The sequence below is a fragment of the Acanthopagrus latus genome, chromosome 5, assembly GCF_904848185.1.
Source record: "Acanthopagrus latus isolate v.2019 chromosome 5, fAcaLat1.1, whole genome shotgun sequence".
Lineage (NCBI taxonomy): Eukaryota > Metazoa > Chordata > Actinopteri > Spariformes > Sparidae > Acanthopagrus > Acanthopagrus latus.
In genome coordinates this window covers 29,344,880-29,364,661 of record NC_051043.1, presented here as the reverse complement: position 1 = coordinate 29,364,661, position 19,782 = coordinate 29,344,880, and the positions used below count along the sequence as shown (strand labels likewise).

Sequence of the window (19,782 nt, the reverse complement as noted above, 5' to 3'; positions counted from 1 at the left end):
AAACTGCAGAGACGGATGTAAGATATCAACCAGCCGGCAGCCTTTGACTTCTACATGCGTCATTGCATCGCGCCTGAAAAGGAGAGTAAAACTAGTGTGTTCACCCACATCACAGCCGGGTCAGAGCGTCCACTGACCCGGGAGTAAGAACCGGATCATTTAAGCCAGATGTGAGCAGGTGTGAGTAGGTTTCTTGGCCAGCGTGTTAGATGTATTATAAAACACCTTGTCCTCGATTCATACTGCATATCAAGATGCAGTAATAATGTTTTTTTATTGTTTCAAACGTCAGTCCAATAATATAAAGTCTCATAAATACACTGAAGGTCTGAATCACAGAATCATAATACCATTAATATTTAATAGTTAAGATTATAAATATTCATCATTCCAATTTGGAACACAGTCAGAAAGTGTTAATTTAATTAACTCCATTTAATGGCTCTCTGCAGTCACCCAGCGTCGTCTTGATTCATTCAACAGTCTGTTAAATCACCTGACAGAGAATTTAGTCTGGTTGAACCAGCAGCACACGTCACCTTCTGTAACACAGTGTCTTTCTGATACCTCCACCCCTTTTTTTTAAACATCAGCGCGTCACGTCAGCACACACGAAGGATTCTGAGCCGCCGGGTCTTTGGTGAAGCCGTCGGCGAACCCTTCTCCCTCCACCAGCGTCGGCCTCTTGTTGCACATGGGACACAGTTTGTTGCGCTCCTGCGAGGCTCTCATCCAGACGATGAGGTTCCAGCGCTGGCCAGAGGAGATGGGCAGGGCCCCGTGCATGTGTTGGCCCCGGTGGAGGAGACCCTCGGTGACCCTGTGTTCGACCTCTGAGCACTCGGTCTCGCTTAAAGGAACCTGCAGGGGGCGACACAACCAACACCTTCAGACACGATGAATTTACATACGATACATTTGCTGCTTTTTCTAGTAATTCTTTCAAGTAAATGTTGGAAGAGAAAGTTGGAGCTGAGGATTCCTGATTGGATCTGATGCTTAACTGACTCTATATGGGACCAGAACTTGTAGGAAGCTTGAAATTAGAGATTAAGACCATAAACCCATCTGGATAAAATGAAGAAGGATCATTATGATTCATAAAATGAAGAAGGATCATTTTCTCGTAGGCTAACATGCAATTATAAAAAAATGCGGTATATCGTTACACACCTGTTATTACCTCCATATAAACCTATGCAGTGTTTATGGGGAGAATACTACAACATATTGTAAAGATTTCTAACCATGTGTTCACCTGTTTCATATCACCAAAGTAAAGGTTCCCCTCGATGAAGTCCTTGCCCAGGGACACGTTGAGGGTGACCTCTGCGTTGTCGTAGTGGTAACTCAGGTCCAGATCTTCGTTCATGTCATATTTAACGACGAAGGCCTTGTGGCTGTCCAGACAGCGCCCCCCACAGTCCGGGTACAGCAGGGAGGTGAGCGGACGCAGGTACTGCTCGCGGAGAGGCGTGATGAAGCCCTCGTCGAAGCCCAACTCGTTCAGGAGGATCTGAGTGAGAAGAGTATCATGAATAAAAAAGGACTTTGGATATAGACTCTCTCTTACATCTATACATATTTAATACAGAGCTCTTTCATGGCTTTAACATTTTATATCTTGCTGATTTAGTGTCTCATACGAGGGGCTCCATCTTGGCTAACAGCCGTGCGGCCACACATGACCGTCCACGTTACTGTGAAATTAGCACTTAGTCTCCTTGACTGTCTTAGAAGATCCATCAAAGTTTCCACATGTACCTGCTTTACATATTTCATGACTGATGGGACCCACAGTGGGTCAAGCACAATAGAGATGAAATATGAATGACCGAGTGGTGATTAAATGGCCAGCAGGCGTAGAGATATTACCCCGTAATGGTTCATGGTGTTGGGTCGTCCCTTGGGGGCGGAGGACTTCTCAAAGTGCTCCAGCTCCTCCACCAGCTCCTCACAGAAGCTCCTCTCAAACACGGGGAAGCGATACACTCTGACTGCTTCAACAGGACGGGAGAAACATGCAGATGTTCCATGTTACACTTAACGAAACATACACATTATATAACAATAACGTGCTAACACAAAATGCATCCGAAAATATCTTTCATACATATATATATATATATATATATATTTTTTTTTTTTTTTAACTTTTTTGCATTTTTAAAAAAACTAATAGTACAAATAATAACACACCTACACGGCATTTAAACCTTCGTCAATAAACACACTTCCCAGCTCACCTGCCTCTTCCTCCAACAAGTCCAAGAGACCGTCCACGCTGCTGTCGCCGCCTCGACAGAACTCCACAATCTGTCTGAACTTCGGTGCGAGGTAGGACTCCTGAGGAGAAGAGGAGGGCAGGTGTGTCTCAGCGTGGCGTCGATGACACATCAGTGACGCTATGATCAGCGGCATGACGAGGTAAATACCTGCAGATGGTAGACGTGAGGATGGAGAGGTCGGTACACGTCTTTTATAGCAGCAGTTCTCTCGGCAGAAGTCGCGCTGAGACGCCTTCGCCGGTCCACTTCCTGTGAAATCTAAACACAGAATCACACAGAGTTACTCAGAGCTCAGAGTGACGTCCAAAACACAAAGATGTTCATCTACTGTCACATATGATTTGAACTTCTGCCAGTTTCAGTCAGTGTGTGTGAGATAGCGAGACACTAAGATAAAACTATAAGCACTTTTTAATAACATGGTTTCATCTCAGTTTAGGTCAGATTCTGTGAAATTGATAACACAATGCAGTGAATAAATTAGGGGCAGATCAATTATCGGTCATTTTTAGATGATTATAGATGACTTTTCTGTCAGACTGGCTTTAAAATAAATTAATTTATACTCATTTATAAATGAGCTGTGACTAATTTTATCAAACAAATGTAGCAGAAAGGACATTTAAAAAGGAAAATACTCAAGTAAAGCACCTCAGAGCTGTATGAGTTCTGAGGTGCGTGGTAATGAATATTGATCCAAAATATCAGTTTTGCAAAAATTGCTGTATCGCGATATTATTGTTATCGTGAGCAATGTATCGCTAATCCAATTGTATTGTGAGTTACTATTTGAGACCCTGTTGTGTTGTTATTGTTGTCTTGGTCTGACACACACTCACACACACACTCACCTTGTTGAGCACATCCTCAAACTGCTGGTCCGTCACACAGCCGAGCCTCCTCAGCAGCTGCGGATCAATAATCAACCCGGATGTCAGTCACGTCACGTCACGTCACGTCATGTCATAACACTGTTACTGTTGTGAATGTGTTGCTGATGTTCACTCACTGCCTCGTAGTCCAGCCTGAACTGCTGCTCCGACACGAAGCGGACATGGAGGCTGTAGTCCTCCAGGAACAAGTTGTCAGTCGTGAAACAGTCACAGGTGTAAAACTGAGCTGTGTCGTCTGACGTCATCACGGCTCGAGCAGAAGAAGTAACCTCAGTAAAACACCGGAAGGGAAACGTTCAGTGACGAGCTACACGGCTGCTTCTGAGACTAACAAACAAATAAACAACAACACTTATTCTTCTTCTTCTTCTTCTTCTTCTTCTTCTTCTTCTTCTTCTTCTTCTTCTTCTTCTTCTGCTGCTGCTGCTGCTGCTGCTGCTGCTGCTGCTGCTGCTGCTGATTCTTCTTCGTCGTTTAATTGGCGGTTAGAAAACAACAAATTGGCGCCATACCGCCACCACCTGGAGTGGAGTGTGGCTAACACCAGCAAAACAAATACATTATTAGAATAGAATAGAATGTTTATTAGGGCCCGAGCAGGGAACCTGCGAGGAAACTATTGTATCTGAAGCGATTCTTTCTTTCTTTTTTTTCTTTTTTTTTTCTTCGGACGAAATGATTGCATTTTTCACTCCCTGGACATACCCAAAACTCACCAAACTTGGAATATAAGTCACACCTGGCGAAAAATTTTATAATCTCTTGTCGTCCTGAATTTCCACCACTAGGTGGCGCTGTTATTAAGCACAGCACATTTTGGCTGATAACTCCCATATACTTTGTCGCACATTCAAAAACCTTATATCCATGCGTTCAGTGAAATGGGCTGAGTCTCGTGGTATAGGCCACGCCCATTTCCGCCTACCGTTTTTTTTTTTTGCTACATCGCAAAATCTCGAAAACCTACTTTTTCGAACTCCTCCCAGGCGATTTCACCGATTTGCACGAAACTTGGCACACAACATGTGTGGACCATCCTGAAAAAAAGTTATTAAAAGTGCGTGGACTGCGAGGGCCCGTCCAACGCTGCTCGCAGCTTTAATTAGGGCCCGAGCAGGGAACCACAAGGAGCCATTTAATCTTATTTTCTGTGGGGGTTTTTTGAAGTTTTTATTTCAGTTTTTTAGGAGAATGCTGCCACATTGTCTTGCATTTGAAGCTCCAGAAATGTTTTGTGGACCACAAAACTTCACCTGATTTTCAGTCAGCTTGGGGGTGAGTAGATAAAGAGTGAACTTTCCTTTTTGGTTGAACTTTTCACTTACTTAGTTTCACTGTTGCAGAGACATTATTTCCTGATAAACTTCAGTGGGAGGACACATTGCTTGATCACAACAGTCCTCATCATCAGCACAGTTATCATCACAGACAAACAGTGGAGGAGTTCTGGATGAGCAGAGTTCAGATCCAGAATGACAGCAGTGTAGGAGACCGTGTCCCTCATCTTATTCCAGATGTTGAAGCTCAGGTTGCCCAGATGTTTGGCCTGGTCTATCAGAGCTCCTGAGACCAGCTGTGGATCCTCCAGCAGGAGGCGCTGCTGGACTCTCTTCACTTCAGCCTTGTAGTTCTGCAGGATTGAGACGTCTTCAGCTGTCTGATCCTCCTCTGTGGCTCTGACTGTGAAAAAGCCGCTATTTCTCTGCCCAGAGCAGAGATCCTGGCCTCCTCTTCCTCTTGTAGAAACTGATGAAGCTTAAACTGCTCTTTGATCTGCGCCTCTGTGTGTCGGGCCTGGACCTTGATGCCTTCTGCTGTTTGATCTCAGTTTCCTTTAACTTGTTCAAAGACCTTTAGGTTCTCCTGTAAGGGCTTCAGGGACTTCTGGAGCTCTTATTTAAGACCCTGTGCAGCTTCATCGATGGGTCTGAATCTGTGGTTGCTGTGCGTCTTTGAGACGAGACGCACCGACTCATCTGCAGACAGAAGAGTTTTTCTTTAAATAAGTTAAATAAGACACAAAAAAATCACATACAGTTTAGTGTATTTTTTTAAGTACATTATGGAACAATACACATTATTTTACCATAAATTATGTTCAGTTAACTATACATCTTTTTATTTTAACCTGGTGAGCTTGTTGTGGAATAATTAGATGGTACAGATAATAATGCAAATTATACCTACAGAGTTCATTGTACATATTTATTATGTTGTGAGAGTGTTTCTTATATTTTTGCTGTCATATAACCTGTCAGGTAGTTTTTAATTTCTTTTTTCTTTGCAGTGTTTCTGAAGCAGTTAAAAGACAAACGTATCTGTACATATCTTTAATGTGAGGCTTCTGAGGAATGTGGACATTTTTACAATCTCATACCGTTAAACACTAAAGAACACGCTGTCCTCCGTCCCTCCTCCATTTCTTCTCCTTTGTTTTCAGGTGTTTCACCTTTTGTTTTGTGATTCGTATCTCAGCAGGCTGGACTGAACTTTACTGTGACTCTCAACTGCCTGTGTGGTAAATCATCAAAATCATAATGAAACTAAATATGTAAACTGTTTTTAAAGGTGCTCTAAAAATAAATACATTATACATATTATTATTTTTATAAATAAGGTCAATAAGACATACATCCTGGTCATGTGCCGCCCTCATCACCTCAAATGTTGACCGACAAACAGAGATGACATCATGTCAGCTCTGTCACTTAAATCCTGTCCTAGCAGCTGAACATTTAAGGTCAAAGAACCACACACTAGATTATTTAAAATATTGCTCCTTACAAAAATAAATATTAACATAATAAATTAAAAGTAAACCACTGTCAAGGTTTATATGTTAACTGTGAGAGCAGTTTAGATGTTGTACGTTTTTCCCCCTTGTAAAGTTTAATAAAACAGCTAAATAATAATAATAATAATCACTTAATAATTGAGAATGATATGACGTAACTTCCTGTGACTGTCTCCAGTCATTGCCGTTATTTTGCAATTCTTTCTCGGTGGGTGGGGCTGCAGTTCTGTACAGTAATGACATCACATGTTGGGAACAAAAACAACGTTTAGAGGTAAAATAAGACTTGAAGACTTTAACATGTGGCCCACACTTAAGTCAGACCCACACAAGTGAAACTGTCACAGGCAGAGGGAAGCAGTTGATGAGGCTTGTCAGCAGCACATCGACTCTGTAACATCAGACAGGATCTGATGATGACTAAAGTCCAGAGGAAGTCAACACTCGTCCAGAATGTCAAAGATGAACACAACCTGCACATTCCTGCTTAAGTTTCAATAAAAGAAGTGATGAACAAGTTCCAACAAGCTGTACTGTTTCCCTTTCAGCACATTCAGCTCTCTGAAAGTGAATGGAAATGTGAACTGTATGTTCTGGTTCATTTTGTCTGCAGTTATTCTGCAACACTTTCTCCACGGGCGAGGATTCAATTCTGTATACAATAACATAACACAGTTGGAATAAAAACAAAGTTGAGAGGTGAAATAAGACTTTAAACAACATTTAGATGTGAAGGTGTGAACATGTGGCCTACATTTAAGACATTAAATGTCCCACACAAGAGCTAAACGGTGTTGACAAGAAGCACCAGTCACGTAAGTCATTTCAGTCACACAGTTACAAAGAAAATGTCTTTATTTTGATTCCATTTGGTTACAAAGAAAAAAATATCGAAAATATTCTTCATTACATATTTTTAAATGTTTTCTCATTTGATTTTTTTTCAAATTAGTACATTTCTGCTCACCAGGTCTCATCTTCTATTTGTTATTAGTAAGTACTCAGTTTAAAAAACCAAGCTTCTCGTACAGGATGAGTAGGTCGGTAGCTGCCTTATTGTTTCCATCTTCTCTGCTTTAATAAAAGCAAAATGCCAATAAAAAACAGGGGAGTTTGTAGAAAGATGATGTGAATTAAGTGAACAAACTGAACCAGGTCTGTTTCACAAGAGACTCATTTGATGCTTCATCACAGACGGACAGAAACCAAAGAGTCTATTTTGATGAGGATGTTCGGGAGTCTCACAGTCTGAGAACAACATGTCAGTCCAAAAAACTTGACTTACAGGAAATCAGGATTCATTTCAGGAAACCGTCGTCCAACTCGTCCTCAGCAGCCTGTTCCTCTGCCCACAACTTTCAGCTCCTGGCTGCTCTCGTTCTGGAGAAACGAGCAGTAAACTGCAGATATATCAGCCATGTTTGATCCCCCTCGTGAAGTACAGGTTCAGGCTCCTGTGGCGGCTCGTCTCCATCGATTGGCTCGTCTTGGTGATTCGTCCTTTCAACTGTCCATCACCTGCAAGATGAGAAAGAAGAGCAGTGGTAGTTTCACGTCTCTTGTGCAGGTTTTGTGTCTATTTGTGGAAGTTTTTAGTGAATTTGTGGAGGTTTGAGTATATTTGTGAAGGTTTGTGTATTTGCGGAGGTTTTGTGTCGATTTGTGGAAGTTTTTAGTGAATTAATGGAAATTTTTAATGAATTTGTATAAGTTTTTTGTGGATTTATGGAGGTTTGAGTGTATTTGTGGAGGTTTTGTGTATATTTGTGGAAGTTCTTAGTGAATTTATGGAAATTTTTAGTGAATTTGTTAAAGTTTTTCTGGATTTGTGGAGGTTTGAGTGTATTTGTGGAGGTTTTGTGTATGTTTGTGGACGTTTTAGTGAATTTATGGACTTTTTGTGTATTTGTGGAGGTTTTGTGTATATTTGTGGAAGTTTTTAGTGAATTAATGGAAATTTTTAATGAATTTGTATAAGTTTTTTGTGGATTTGTGGAGGTTTGAGTGTATTTGTGGAGGTTTTGTGTATGTTTGTGGAAGTTCTTAGTGAATTTATGGAAATTTTTAGTGAATTTGTTAAAGTTTTTCTGGATTTGTGGAGGTTTGAGTGTATTTGTGGAGGTTTTGTGTATGTTTGTGGAAGTTTTAGTGAATTTATGGACTTTTTGTGTATTTGTGGAGGTTTTGTGTATATTTGTGGAAGTTTTAGTGAATTTATGGAAATTTTTTGTGAATTTGTTTAAGTTTTTTCTGGATTTGTGGAGGTTTGAGTGTATTTGTGGAGGTTTGGGGTATATTTGTGGAAGTTTTAGTGAATTTATGGACTTTTTGGTATTTGTGAGGTTTGAGTGTATTTGTGGAGGTTTTGTGTATATTTGTGGAAGTTTTGTGAATTTATGGAAATTTTTAGTGAATTTGTTTAAGTTTTTTCTGGATTTGTGGAGGTTTGAGTGTATTTTGGAGGTTTTGTGTATATTTGTGGAAGTTTTTAGTGAATTTATGGAAGTTTTGTGGATTTGTGGAGGTTTGACTGTATTTGTGGAGGTATTGTGTATATTTGTGGAAGTTTTTAGTGAATTTATGGAAATTTTTAGTGAATTTGTTAAAGTTTTTTGTGGAGGTTTGAGTATATTTGAGAATGTTTTGTGTATTTGTGGAGGTTTTGTTTGTATTTGTGGAAGTTTTTAGCCTTTTTTGGGAGGTTTTGAGTGTGTCTGTAAAAAGCAGTTAACACGTGTAAACACTGAGAGCCACAACATTAGAACCAGTGACAGGTGAAATAATAACATGGATCATTGTGTTCCAATGTCATGTTCGGCTGTGAAACTATGGGTCCCAGCATTCGTGTGGATGTCTCTTTGACAAACACCAGTCACCCAAACACAGCTGCAGACCAAGTACACACCCTCATGGCAGCAGCACTCCTTGGTGGCAGTGCGCCCCCTGCAGGACAACGCGCCTGCAACACTGCAAAAACTGCTCAGGAACGACCCGAGGAACGTGGGAAAGAGCTCAAGGTGTCAATATGACCTCCAGATTCCCCAGATCTCAATCCAACTGAGCTTCCACTGGATGCAGTCAGAGCCAAGAACAATCCATGGGGGCCCCAACATGGATGGCAGTTGGTTCTGGCGCATCCAGCAGATGCTCAGCTGAAGTGGGATCTGGACAATGAGGAGACCAGTTTGAGGCCTTGGGTTCTTTGCCATGAGGGGGTGCAGTTGGTCTGAACGGTGTTTGGGTGGCTGTGTTTGTCAAAGAGAATCAACAGAAATGACAGAACTCAAAGTTTCCCAGCAGAACATTTGATTGTAACAAGATGATCAATGCTCACTTCACTTGTCAGTTGTTTTAATGTTTCAACTGAACAGTGTGTATATATATATATATATATATATATATATATATATATATATATATATATATATATATATATATATATATATATATATGTTAAATAATTTTCATATTTTGCATAAATTTAGTTTTAACTATATTATTCATACTTTCACAGTACTTTGTCTGACAGCTTTAGTTACTAGTTACTTTGTCGATTCATATCAATATTAAACATTTGCTGATGAAACATGATATATTATTATAGATTAAGTTAATCAGCATTAAAAGCAGAAAGTTGAGATCTTAGAGAGGCCATGTGAGACAAGCCAGTGTCCTGCATTATGGAGGACAATTATTAATTAATTGATATATTGCATGATGCCGGCATACTTATAAAGCAATTCTGTACAAAGACAGCTGCTTTTTGAGTCTCATTCTCAGGTCGTCAAATAACGCACTTTGTGAGCTATTAACAGGACTCATAGAGAGTCAAGTTGTTAACAGTGAGAAGACATGTATTTTCAATTACATTTTATTTCAAGATACATTTTTTATATACATTTTTTGTGATTATCCAGTGGCTGTAAAAACTCTCCTTGAATCCTGTGGGTTTTGAGGTGGGACTTAAGTCTGGTCTGGTTGGTCAGTTCACACAAGCCTGACCACAAACAACTGGATTGCTATTACTGAACTTTGGTGCCTGGAACTCTACAGTGGCGAACTGGCTATTGTAGCTTACGGCACTCAACATTGTTTAGCTAACAATGTTAGCCTGAAAAGCTTCATACCACGATGTTTTCGCCAGCAGAACAACAACTTCCGAGGGTTCATAAAGCTCATCAAGCACTCTCTGAGCACACAGTTGCGCACTCAAGTGCAGATGTACAAGAACTAAAAACAAACCTTCAATACCCTCCGAAGGGTGCAAAATAACTAACAACCGCTCAAGCTGTTTGTAGCTATCAGTTCACAAGACAACTCCAAAGGTTTCATAAAGCTTATCAAGCACTCTCTGAGCACACAGTTGCGCGCTCAAGTGCACATGTACAAGAACTTAAAACAAACCTTCAATACACTCCGAAGGGTGCAAAATAACTAACAACCGCTCAAGCTGTTCCTAGCTATCAGTTCACAAGACAACAACTCCAAAGACTTCATAAAGCTTATCAAGCACTCTCTGAGCACACAGTTGCGCGCTCAAGTGCACATGTACAAAAACTTAAAACAAACCTTCAATACACTCCGAAGGGTGCAAAATAACTAACAACCGCTCAAGCTGTTTGTAGCTATCAGTTCACAAGACAACAACTCCAAAGGCTTCATAAAGCTTATCAAGCACTCTCTGAGCACACAGTTGCGCGCTCAAGTGCACATGTACAAGAACTAAAAACAAACCTTCAATACACTCAGAAGTACTCAGACAAATTAACAACCACTCAAAGTATCTGTAGCTATCATTTCACTACATCTCTACCATTAACATGACAACAACAACAACAACTGCTTCCAAAGAAAAAATGTCACCACAACACATTCAGATCGTTATCAGTGGTCTGCTGGGCATTAAGGCCGAGGCCCCTGTAACAGCTTTGTAATGATCTCTGCTTGGTGTTATCAAGCAGGATGCTGTTGCACACAGTTGCAAAGAAAATGAATTCCTGCAATTGTTTTCATTTAGTTTTATCACAGAGGTTCAACATTATCTTCAAGCAAAGGCATCGCGCCCATACACACTGAACTCACGAGGGAAATCGTCATGGACAGTTGAGGGCAGAGATCCAAGCCGCTTTAGTGGCGTCAGGCTAGCTTCTACCGTGGCCCTGAGCATGTCCCTAGCCAGGCCGAAGCCCAAGCTAAACACGCACACTATGTGCACGCTTCTACCAACCATAGGTTTCTGAACATGAGGGACCTGTAAGTTGGCGGGATCGCACGAGGGCTCGTAAGATACGCTATTACCAATACCAGCAACTGATCAAAGGCCTGACTACTGCCATTCATGGAAAACACTGCTTACAGCTCCGATGGACTGCACTCGGGCATTTGCCATTGAAGATAGCTGAAGTCTGGCCAAGTTAAACTATAAATTACAATAACACCAGGTAAGCCTGGCAGACCACTAACAACAGGACTGCTCTTACTGAACTTTTGTCCCCAGAAAGCTCTACACCACAAGGCCTCCAAAACAACACGTCTCAGCTCAGTTCTGCTGGTGTCGTAGCTCTCAATCTGCTGCACTTCTACCATGAATAAGAATGCTACTGCTAACAAACCTTACACAAGCCACCAAAAATTAACATGTCTCCGGTCATTCTGCTGGTGTTTACAGCTCAGTTTGCTGCACCTCTACCATGAATGTGACCGCAAGAACCGCTTCTAAACCAAAAACTTCACCACCACACAGCTGCACGTCAGAAACTGAATAGGATCCTTATTAGTGGCCTGCTAGGGGAATACGCCGAGGCTAATGTTAGTGTTGAATCTACATAAATGAAGCTGTCCATTTAAATGTAAAAGTCCCAGCTCAAAACCAACAGGGTTCAAAGGAAGTACAAGTATTTCAAACAGGTTTTGCTTTATCAAATCAAATCAGGTCAATCAGATTTTATTTACTGAGAGGAAATATACACATATAGATATTTTAGACATATATAGAGTATTTAACATGTGTATACACTGAGAGTCATATCATTATAACAGTGACAGGTGAAATAAATAACATGGATGATTTTGTTCCAATGCCATGTTCGGCTGTGAAACTATGGGTCCCAGCATTCGTGTGGATGTCTCTTTGACAAACACCAGTCACCCAAACACAGCTGCAGACCAAGTACACCCTCTCATGGCAGCAGCACTCCTTGGTGGCAGTGCCCCCCCAGCAGGACAACGCGCCTGCAACGCTGTAAAAACTGCTCAGGAACGACCCGAGGAACGTGGGAAAGAGCTCAAGGTGTCAACATGACCTCCAGATTCCCCAGATCTCAATCCAGCTGAGCTTCCACTGGATGCAGTCAGAGCCAAGACCGATCCATGGGGGCCCCAACATGGATTGGAGTTGGTTCTGGCGCATCCAGCAGATGCTCAGCTGAAGTGGGATCTGGACAATGAGAAGACCAGTTTGAGGCCTTGGGTTCTTTGCCATGAGGGGGTGCAGTTGGTTTGAACGGTGTTTGGGTGGCTGTGTTTGTCAAAGAGAATCCACAGAAATGACAGAACTCAAAGTTTCCCAGCAGAACATTTGATTGTAACAAGATGATCAATGCTCACTTCACTTGTCAGTTGTTTTAATGTTGTGGCTGAACAGTGGAGATATACATGTTAAATAAAATATAATTATATAATTCATAATATATATAAATGCAGGTGTTCGTTAAACTGAAACAATGCCAGCTGGCTACAATATCGCACTTAGTAAATATTAAAATACTATGACTTCCTTCTTTTATTCCCCATTGAACTAACCTGTACATTGCTTGCTTGCAAATTTGTTTGCCTTTTTAATTAGCTTTTTTAAAGACAAACAGAAAAAGAGGGAGAGAGACTAGTGTCCCAACAGTGACACTGTCACGGCTTCTGCCAACCCAAACTGTCGGTATTCAACGACCTGTGAATGAGACTCGACTATCCTCTAAAATCATTTACTGATCATAGAGTATTAATGAGCAGAAATTGACAAAACTCACACTTTCTGCCTCTAATTTTTGCACCTATATTGCACTGACCTGGTTGGACCAGGTGTGTCTCCTCTCCGGGTCTGATCACCGTACAGGTCAGAGCTGTTCCACCTGAAGCTGAAGACAAGTCCCACTGTTCACCTGGAGAGAGGAGGAGGCACTTTAGTATAACATGATGACTACATGCATATATGTCTGTGTGTATACACATATTCTGATTGTAAGCAGAAAAAAGATGTATGGACAGAGTATAGACACATCTGGCAAAATGGGATTTCTTACAGGATTATCATTTCATAATAAAGAATGATATAGCGGTCTGTGACCACGTGCATGACATCACCTCAGGAGTCTCACATCACTCTGCACTATAAAATCTACTTTCATCTGATTTAATAAATGTGTTTTTTAAAGGTAAAACAAATGTAAACCAAATGTAATAAGTTCTGAGAACATTAAGAGCTTTATACACGAGTAATATGATTTCAAAGTCTATCTTTTGACACACAGTGCAGTGATTGCAGCAACACATTAAACCAAAACTGAGACAAACACACTGAATACATGCTGTGCAGCTACAATGAGGCTGCTTATTTTGTGTATAAACTACTTTAGCTGCTCAAAATGACCTTCTAGATGCTGACATACTAACATACTGAGACATTATTGAGCACCTGGAGCCTGTTAGCCAACTGTGCTGTACTCAGATATTCAGCTGTAAAGATGATAGTATTAACAAGCTAACATTACACAGCACGATAATGGCGTCATGCTAACACTCTCCAACAGACACACACCTTAGCTAACATGCAAACCCGTCTGTAAAAACACAACGATGAAATGACCCAGACGTCTTTATAAGCTCATTATAGTGTCAGTAGCCCGTTAATAAAGCAGCTGAGCCGCTGGTAACATGTTTCCAAACCTTGCATTGCATCTCCAACAAATTTAAACTCAGCTAGCTAACATAACCACTGACTTAAACTGACCAGTAAACCTTAGCTAACCAGCTTTCATGCCGTTTAAAATAATAAATAAATAAATAATACTTCAAGCCGAATTTAACGAAACTAGCGACTTGTTCTGAGACAGTGACCCAAATTTACTTAACTGTGCAGTGTTCATGTAATAAACACCGAAGATATAAAACGGCCAAAATCACAATGGAGTTTGGTGCATTGGGCAAAACATACAGTCCGCGGCGCGTTTAAATGGATGTAATTACAGAATTATGTTACAGCCGAATTTATCTCAACACTAAACAGTTACACGAGACGTCTACAGTTTCGTGTTCAGAGTTATTTCAGAGACATTTGAGGCAAAAACAAATCTGACCGACATGAGAGGGAGGCTGGCTCCATTTTAACCGGCACTAGGCTGAGACAACATGGAGGTTACTTTGCAACGTGGAGCTCTTTGATATAAAGGAACATCACCTGGGCTAATCACCTGAGATCTATACAACTCCCACACAGACATGAACACACCTGAACTGAGCAGGTAAGCACACACATAAAGCAGATTCGTACAGAAGAGTTTACTGACCGTATTCGTGTCCTCAGAGTAGAGCCGCTGGAACCAGAGTGACGATCCAACAGCTATTTAAATACACATCTACAGTTTTGGAGGGAAATCCACTAATTTCACGCGGGAAACGAGCGAGACCGCCCCTTTTCGGCGCGCTCCACCTGCATTCGTCAGAAAGTCTGTGGGCGGGACTCATTGTGTTTATTCATCCAGTGTGAACTCATAATGGTGTTTAGCTCAGGTGGTAGAGCAGGATGTGAATGGAGGCTTTGCTTCTGCTCTGGGTTTGAGTCCCGCCATGGATCCTTAATTAGGGCCCGAGCAGGGAACCTGCGAGGACCCTATTGTTTTTGAAGCGATTCTTTATTAGGGCCCGAGCAGGGAACCTGCAACAAAATTCCTGCATATTGTGTTGAAAGCAGACAATCTTGCACATCTAAACAAAATACGGTCTGATTATCACGTAAATGTTCATAATTGTGTTCCATGGACTGATGAGGCTCTGTGTAAAATTTGGTGCAAATCGGCCTATAGATGGCGATCTGGTCACAGTCTGATTAGTTTGAATGGAAAGTAAATGGGAAAATCTTAAAATCCTCTTCAAAACTCATCGACTTTCAACCTCTTCTTGTGCTTCATGCTTTGAGCTACAGATACCATTCCACCTTTTAAAGAGTGAGAAGACCTTGAACTGTTGGGCATGTATTCAGTTTTTAAAAATCTCTTACGGTTTCCAAATCATCACAGTTTTAGTTTTACGGATTTTTAGGCCTTCTTCTGATTTTATAATGGGTGTGTATTGCGTGAGCTAGAGTGCGTGACATCATCGGCAGAGTGTAGAGCAGCTGGAAGAACTGGAGAAAAAATTCTCTTCAGCTACTGGACGATGATACTTTCAGCTTCTTCCCGAAACTATTTCATTGCATCATGCCTCATGTGGACATTTTCGTCAGCCAGCTCCAGAAGCGGACCGTCATCTCAGTCTTTGTCTGGGGAATCGTGCAGCAGTACACGCTCTTTTCTCTGTCTTCAGCGTGCATTACTTAATGCCAGCGGGAGCAGGGCACCAAATTATAAAGAAACGGCTTCTTCGAGGCGTTGCGTGCGGAAGCCCTGACGGCAGCATCCCCCGAGGTGCTTGGACTGCGAGGGCCCGACCAACGCTGCTCGCAGCTTTAATTATCCTTGTTTCAGACAAACTGAATGTCCAAATGTGCCAAAAGAGCTCTATGTATTACTAGAAAATAACATGACTAATGTAATGTCTTGACCTATAATTATAAATGTGTTGCCTCAGAGTTTACACATTTTCATTTTGTAAATATAGTCATTTAAAAAAAAGTTTAAAACAAACTAAAAGAAAGAATGGCTAAGGTGTAGTACCGTTGGATGTCCAGCAGATGGCGGAGGGGGCGCTAATCATAAAAAATAGATACCAACCGCAGAAAATCAACAGTAGAAGAAGAAGAAGACCGGAACTGCACGCTGAGAGCCGTCAGCCTGTTGTGGTCGGTTGTGGATTATCTAACGTCGTTAGCACCGACTAGCACGGTTATTAAATATGCCGATTAGCAGCTAGCATGTTTATGTTATCTGAGGTTTATAACCGCTGTCCGTTGTACCACTTTATAAAGTCTGAGCGGAAATGCTAAGCGTGGAGTCGTTGCAGGTGGCTGAGGAGGAGGTGGTGGAGTCCAGCTCCAACAAACTCGGTGACATTTACACTTTCGTGGCTAAAGGCTGCTTCCCGCAGACCGTGCACCCTTTACGAAAGAAGAATCTCAGACGATACGCCCAGAAGTTCATCTTTGACGGTGAGGATTCCTGGAAAACCCTCTGAGAATGTATTGCTTATTATTGTCTATGGCTGGCGTCACGAAATCCATTTAAAAAACATTTAAATAATTGAATATGTAAAGAAGTATATATCTTGTGGGACGTATTGTTATATATTTTATGAATCTGTAGGAGTATGTAGAAAATTCGGCTCAATAACTGGGCGTTTAAACATATCCGGCACTGTATATCAGGTAAATCTCAACTGGCTTTAAGTTATAGAAGAGGTGAATAAGCTTCTTATAAAAGTTAACATTTTCTGGATATAAGTGACTTTTGGTGAATAAAGTGTAAGCCGATCTGAGGAGTGGACTTGAACTGCTTGTCACAGTTAAAGTTGTGTTTTATCTGTTTGTCTACCTGTCAAAATAGGCAAAACACATTAAATACTAATTTCTTTTAATTGTGTTTGGCCACACGGTACTCATGAAGGGGTCTGCTGGAGCCTTATATTGTCAGGATGTCACATGTGTGTCAAACCATGTTCTCATCATCCATGTCTTTTTATAAGAGGGCAAGTTGTACTACGTGGGACCCAGGAAAAAAGAGAGGAGGGAGGTGGTCATCGAGGCCGAGAGGAAGAGGCAGATCTTCCTCGACTGCCACTTTAACGACATCGGTCATCACCTGGGCCAGAAGAAGACTGTCCACAGGATCCAGAGCAAGTACTACTGGCTGGGGATCATCAAGGACGTGGTGGATTGGGTACAAACACTTTTATGTCTTTAGTTTTCTGTTTACATCTCTGGGACATAAAGACCAAACTATGTTAACATGAATGCTGTTTCAGATAAAGGTATGTGACACCTGTCAGCACACTGAGAGGAGTAAAAACCAGGCGAGGATCATCCGGCCCATAAAAGTGGACACACCTTGGGAGATTGTTGGGATTGATATTTTAGGTTAGTGCCTCAATTAATTCCATCAAATTCTATTTTTACATGTTTTTTGTTTTTTTTACTGTATGATTTCTTTTCAGACGTTTGAGACCTGCTGTCTGTCTGTCCTCTGTTCACCAGGACCTTTCCCAGAGACCCAGCAAGGCAACACCAATGTTACAGTCCTTATTGATTACTTTAGTAAATGGCCGGAAGCTTTTCCAGTGCAAAAGACAGACGCTCTCTCTGTTGCACGATGTATTTCCAAATGCATATACAGGTGAAAACATTTCACAAAATCTTGACTAATCATACTGAGGCTTAAACCAAGGTTTTCAAGATGTGATATGCCAGAATATTTCATTTTCTTTTTACTGTATGAGACTGTTTTTATGTTCTCCTACAACCAAATTGTTCAATGCTTTCAATAGAATTTAATTCTTGCCACAAATTGCCTCCAAACCTTTAATGAAAGGCCACTTTCAGGATGCTAATATTTAATTCTAGCTCATGTTGATACATACAAAATTGTACAATTCTGAAACCTGATTTTGAATTAATTCTGTTCTCTGTTCAATCAGGTTTGGTGCCCCCAAAACAATAGTGTGCACGCAGAATGCTGACTTCTGTGATGAGGTGAGATGTGAGTCACAAAGTAAATTTAAATAAACTGATGAATGAAAGGATGAGAGATTGAAGCGCTGCTGTTGTCGGGCAGTTTTCTCATCGCTGCCGCTGTGTGTGTTCTTCTAGGTGACGAAGCTGCTGTCCGACAGGTGGAGCATCGTGCAGAAGGTGTCTCCTCTGGATCATCCTCAGCTCAACCCGCTGCACGACTGCACTTGTCCTTTACTGAAGGACGCCGTGGTGCAGATGGTGACGGAGAAGCAGGCCGACTGGGACGACTTCCTGGACCCGGTGCTGTTTCTGTTCAGGACGTCCACCAACCCTACAACCAAGTTCACACCTTATTCCCTCATGTTCAACAGGGTGGCTAATTTACCAAATGAGGTCCAGACTCCCTTGTATAGATATAAAAATCAGACTCTGTGGTTTGTTCCTGATAATTAATTTTCTTTCCTTTCCTCTAGACGTCATTGAGCGTCCTGAATTATGTAGACCAGGAGCAGGATATGTATTCCACAAAGGAGAAGGCCTCGACGTTTATAAAAAGAATGCAGGAGCAGCAGAACTCTGTGAAACAGCTGGTAAGTCTGGTTTGTCTTGTATTGATGCAGTCAAAGTGAAAACCACACACACACACACACACACACACACACACACACACACACACACACACACACCACATGATGCTGACTTTCTTTGCTGATTCTTGGTCAGTCGTCTGTAAAAAAAAAAAAAGGATGTTTGGTGGCAAACTGTCCCTCGATGTTGTAATCCTTGAACGCCACAATACTCTCCTGGAATATCGAACATGCTGCCTTTAAACTGAAATATTTGGTAATAAACGCCAAATTCAGAGTCGTATTATTTAGATTTTTTTTCTCAAGCATTCACTCCTCATCAATAATGTGTCCTTCTTGTCAACCATTGTTGTAACTTGTCAGTTTGAAGTGTAGACAACGCCCTCTGCTGGAATCAATACTATCATCAATACTTGACATATATCATGACATGTTGGACACAGTTGGGTCATGATGATTATGCATCTTCGCCTCTTGTGAATACAGTGTATTTATTACATGACCTATATCGATTATTAAAGATAGAGGTTTAATGTGTTGTTAGACAGCAAACAGAGATATTTACAAATACACACATTTGTCTTCTTAATTAACTAATTAACATACCTGGCTGTGCGAAACATATGGTAGCCATGCAGAGAAACTCAGATGTTATATCTGTTTCTTTTGTTTTTTACTCATCTGCATCCTTTCTGTTCTGTGTTTGAATGTGTGTGTTCCACTTGTAGGTGATAGCCAATATGAATGCAGCCTACAAACAAGAGAAGAAGAAGAATGCCAAGCGGAAGACGCACAATGTGCCCTCTTTGACCTTTAAAGTCGCAGATCCTCTGTTCGATGCAGGAGACTCACCCTCCCCGAAAAGACTGAAAGAGAGTTTATATTTGTCCTTTCCTGTGGAGACGGTGCTGGCCACCGAGCAGAGCGGCTCAGAGGACATAAAGACAGAGTTAGCGTATCACTTATCTGAGTCTGACGTCCACTGAGGAGGACGGTGTGAGGACATTACATGTTGCCAGGAGCTGCTGCAGGTCTTGGGCGGATCGGACGAGAATCCAGATGTTGCAGAAATGAGCTGAAGAATCTCACCTGTGAAAACAGAATCTGGCACAAGACATGACAGGAACACTGACCCGCATGTACTGTCGGGCTTTCCTGACAAAAAAAAAAGCAGTTTCCCGTGAAAATGTTGTTAAGTTATTTGTTTTCACTTTTGTCATACAAAAGATATTTCAGCTACGGTTCTTTAAAATAAATCTATTGCTTCATTTTAAATTATTTGTTTTGTCATTACATGGTGGGAAATCACTTTCATATTTTTCATATTTGCTTTTTTGAGTTAATGAAT

General features: G+C 41.2%; 2 protein-coding genes across 4 annotated transcripts; one reads left to right on the top strand and one right to left on the bottom strand.

The window, feature by feature from the left end:
- Positions 1-236: 236 nt before the first annotated feature.
- On the bottom strand, positions 237-3,629 carry ogfod2 (2-oxoglutarate and iron-dependent oxygenase domain containing 2). 2 transcript variants are annotated; one of them, XM_037098282.1, is made up of 7 exons: positions 3,298-3,629; positions 3,140-3,196; positions 2,436-2,546; positions 2,247-2,346; positions 1,876-1,997; positions 1,259-1,516; positions 237-861 (listed from the first exon to the last, which is right to left on the bottom strand). In XM_037098282.1, exons 1-7 carry the CDS (start codon positions 3,424-3,426, stop codon positions 598-600), a joined length of 1,041 nt encoding a protein of 346 aa, XP_036954177.1. In that variant the 5' UTR covers positions 3,427-3,629; the 3' UTR covers positions 237-597. The 2 variants fall into 2 exon arrangements, with proteins under 2 accessions (XP_036954177.1, XP_036954176.1); XM_037098281.1 differs by having other exon boundaries at positions 1,876-2,000; positions 3,298-3,627.
- A 12,332-nt stretch (positions 3,630-15,961) lies between these two features.
- zgc:113436 (uncharacterized protein LOC503528 homolog) lies at positions 15,962-19,709 on the top strand. Of its 2 annotated transcripts, none has more exons than XM_037098815.1 (8): positions 15,962-16,329; positions 16,863-17,056; positions 17,142-17,253; positions 17,371-17,509; positions 17,811-17,865; positions 17,983-18,219; positions 18,321-18,437; positions 19,163-19,709. In XM_037098815.1, the coding sequence occupies exons 1-8, from the start codon at positions 16,161-16,163 to the stop codon at positions 19,418-19,420; spliced, it is 1,281 nt and encodes a 426-aa protein (XP_036954710.1). In that variant the 5' UTR covers positions 15,962-16,160; the 3' UTR covers positions 19,421-19,709. The 2 variants fall into 2 exon arrangements, with proteins under 2 accessions (XP_036954710.1, XP_036954709.1); XM_037098814.1 differs by having other exon boundaries at positions 15,963-16,329; positions 17,983-18,240.
- The last annotated feature ends 73 nt before the right edge of the window (positions 19,710-19,782 follow it).

What these genes read in the sequence shown, in the direction of transcription:
- zgc:113436 (XM_037098814.1), top strand. Translation starts at nt 16,161, where the DNA reads ATGCTAAGCGTGGAGTCGTTGCAGGTGGCTGAGGAGGAGGTGGTGGAG. An exon ending in CCAGAAGTTCATCTTTGACG is followed by an intron (nt 16,330 to 16,862) that starts GTGAGGATTCCT and finishes TCTTTTTATAAG; the next exon opens with AGGGCAAGTTGTACTACGTG. An exon ending in TGTTGGGATTGATATTTTAG is followed by an intron (nt 17,254 to 17,370) that starts GTTAGTGCCTCA and finishes TCTGTTCACCAG; the next exon opens with GACCTTTCCCAGAGACCCAG.
- ogfod2 (XM_037098281.1), bottom strand. Translation starts at nt 3,426, where the DNA reads ATGACGTCAGACGACACAGCTCAGTTTTACACCTGTGACTGTTTCACG. An exon ending in TCAGGCTGGACTACGAGGCA is followed by an intron (nt 3,197 to 3,297) that starts GTGAGTGAACAT and finishes ATTGATCCGCAG; the next exon opens with CTGCTGAGGAGGCTCGGCTG. An exon ending in ACACCATGAACCATTACGGG is followed by an intron (nt 1,517 to 1,875) that starts GTAATATCTCTA and finishes CTTCTCACTCAG; the next exon opens with ATCCTCCTGAACGAGTTGGG.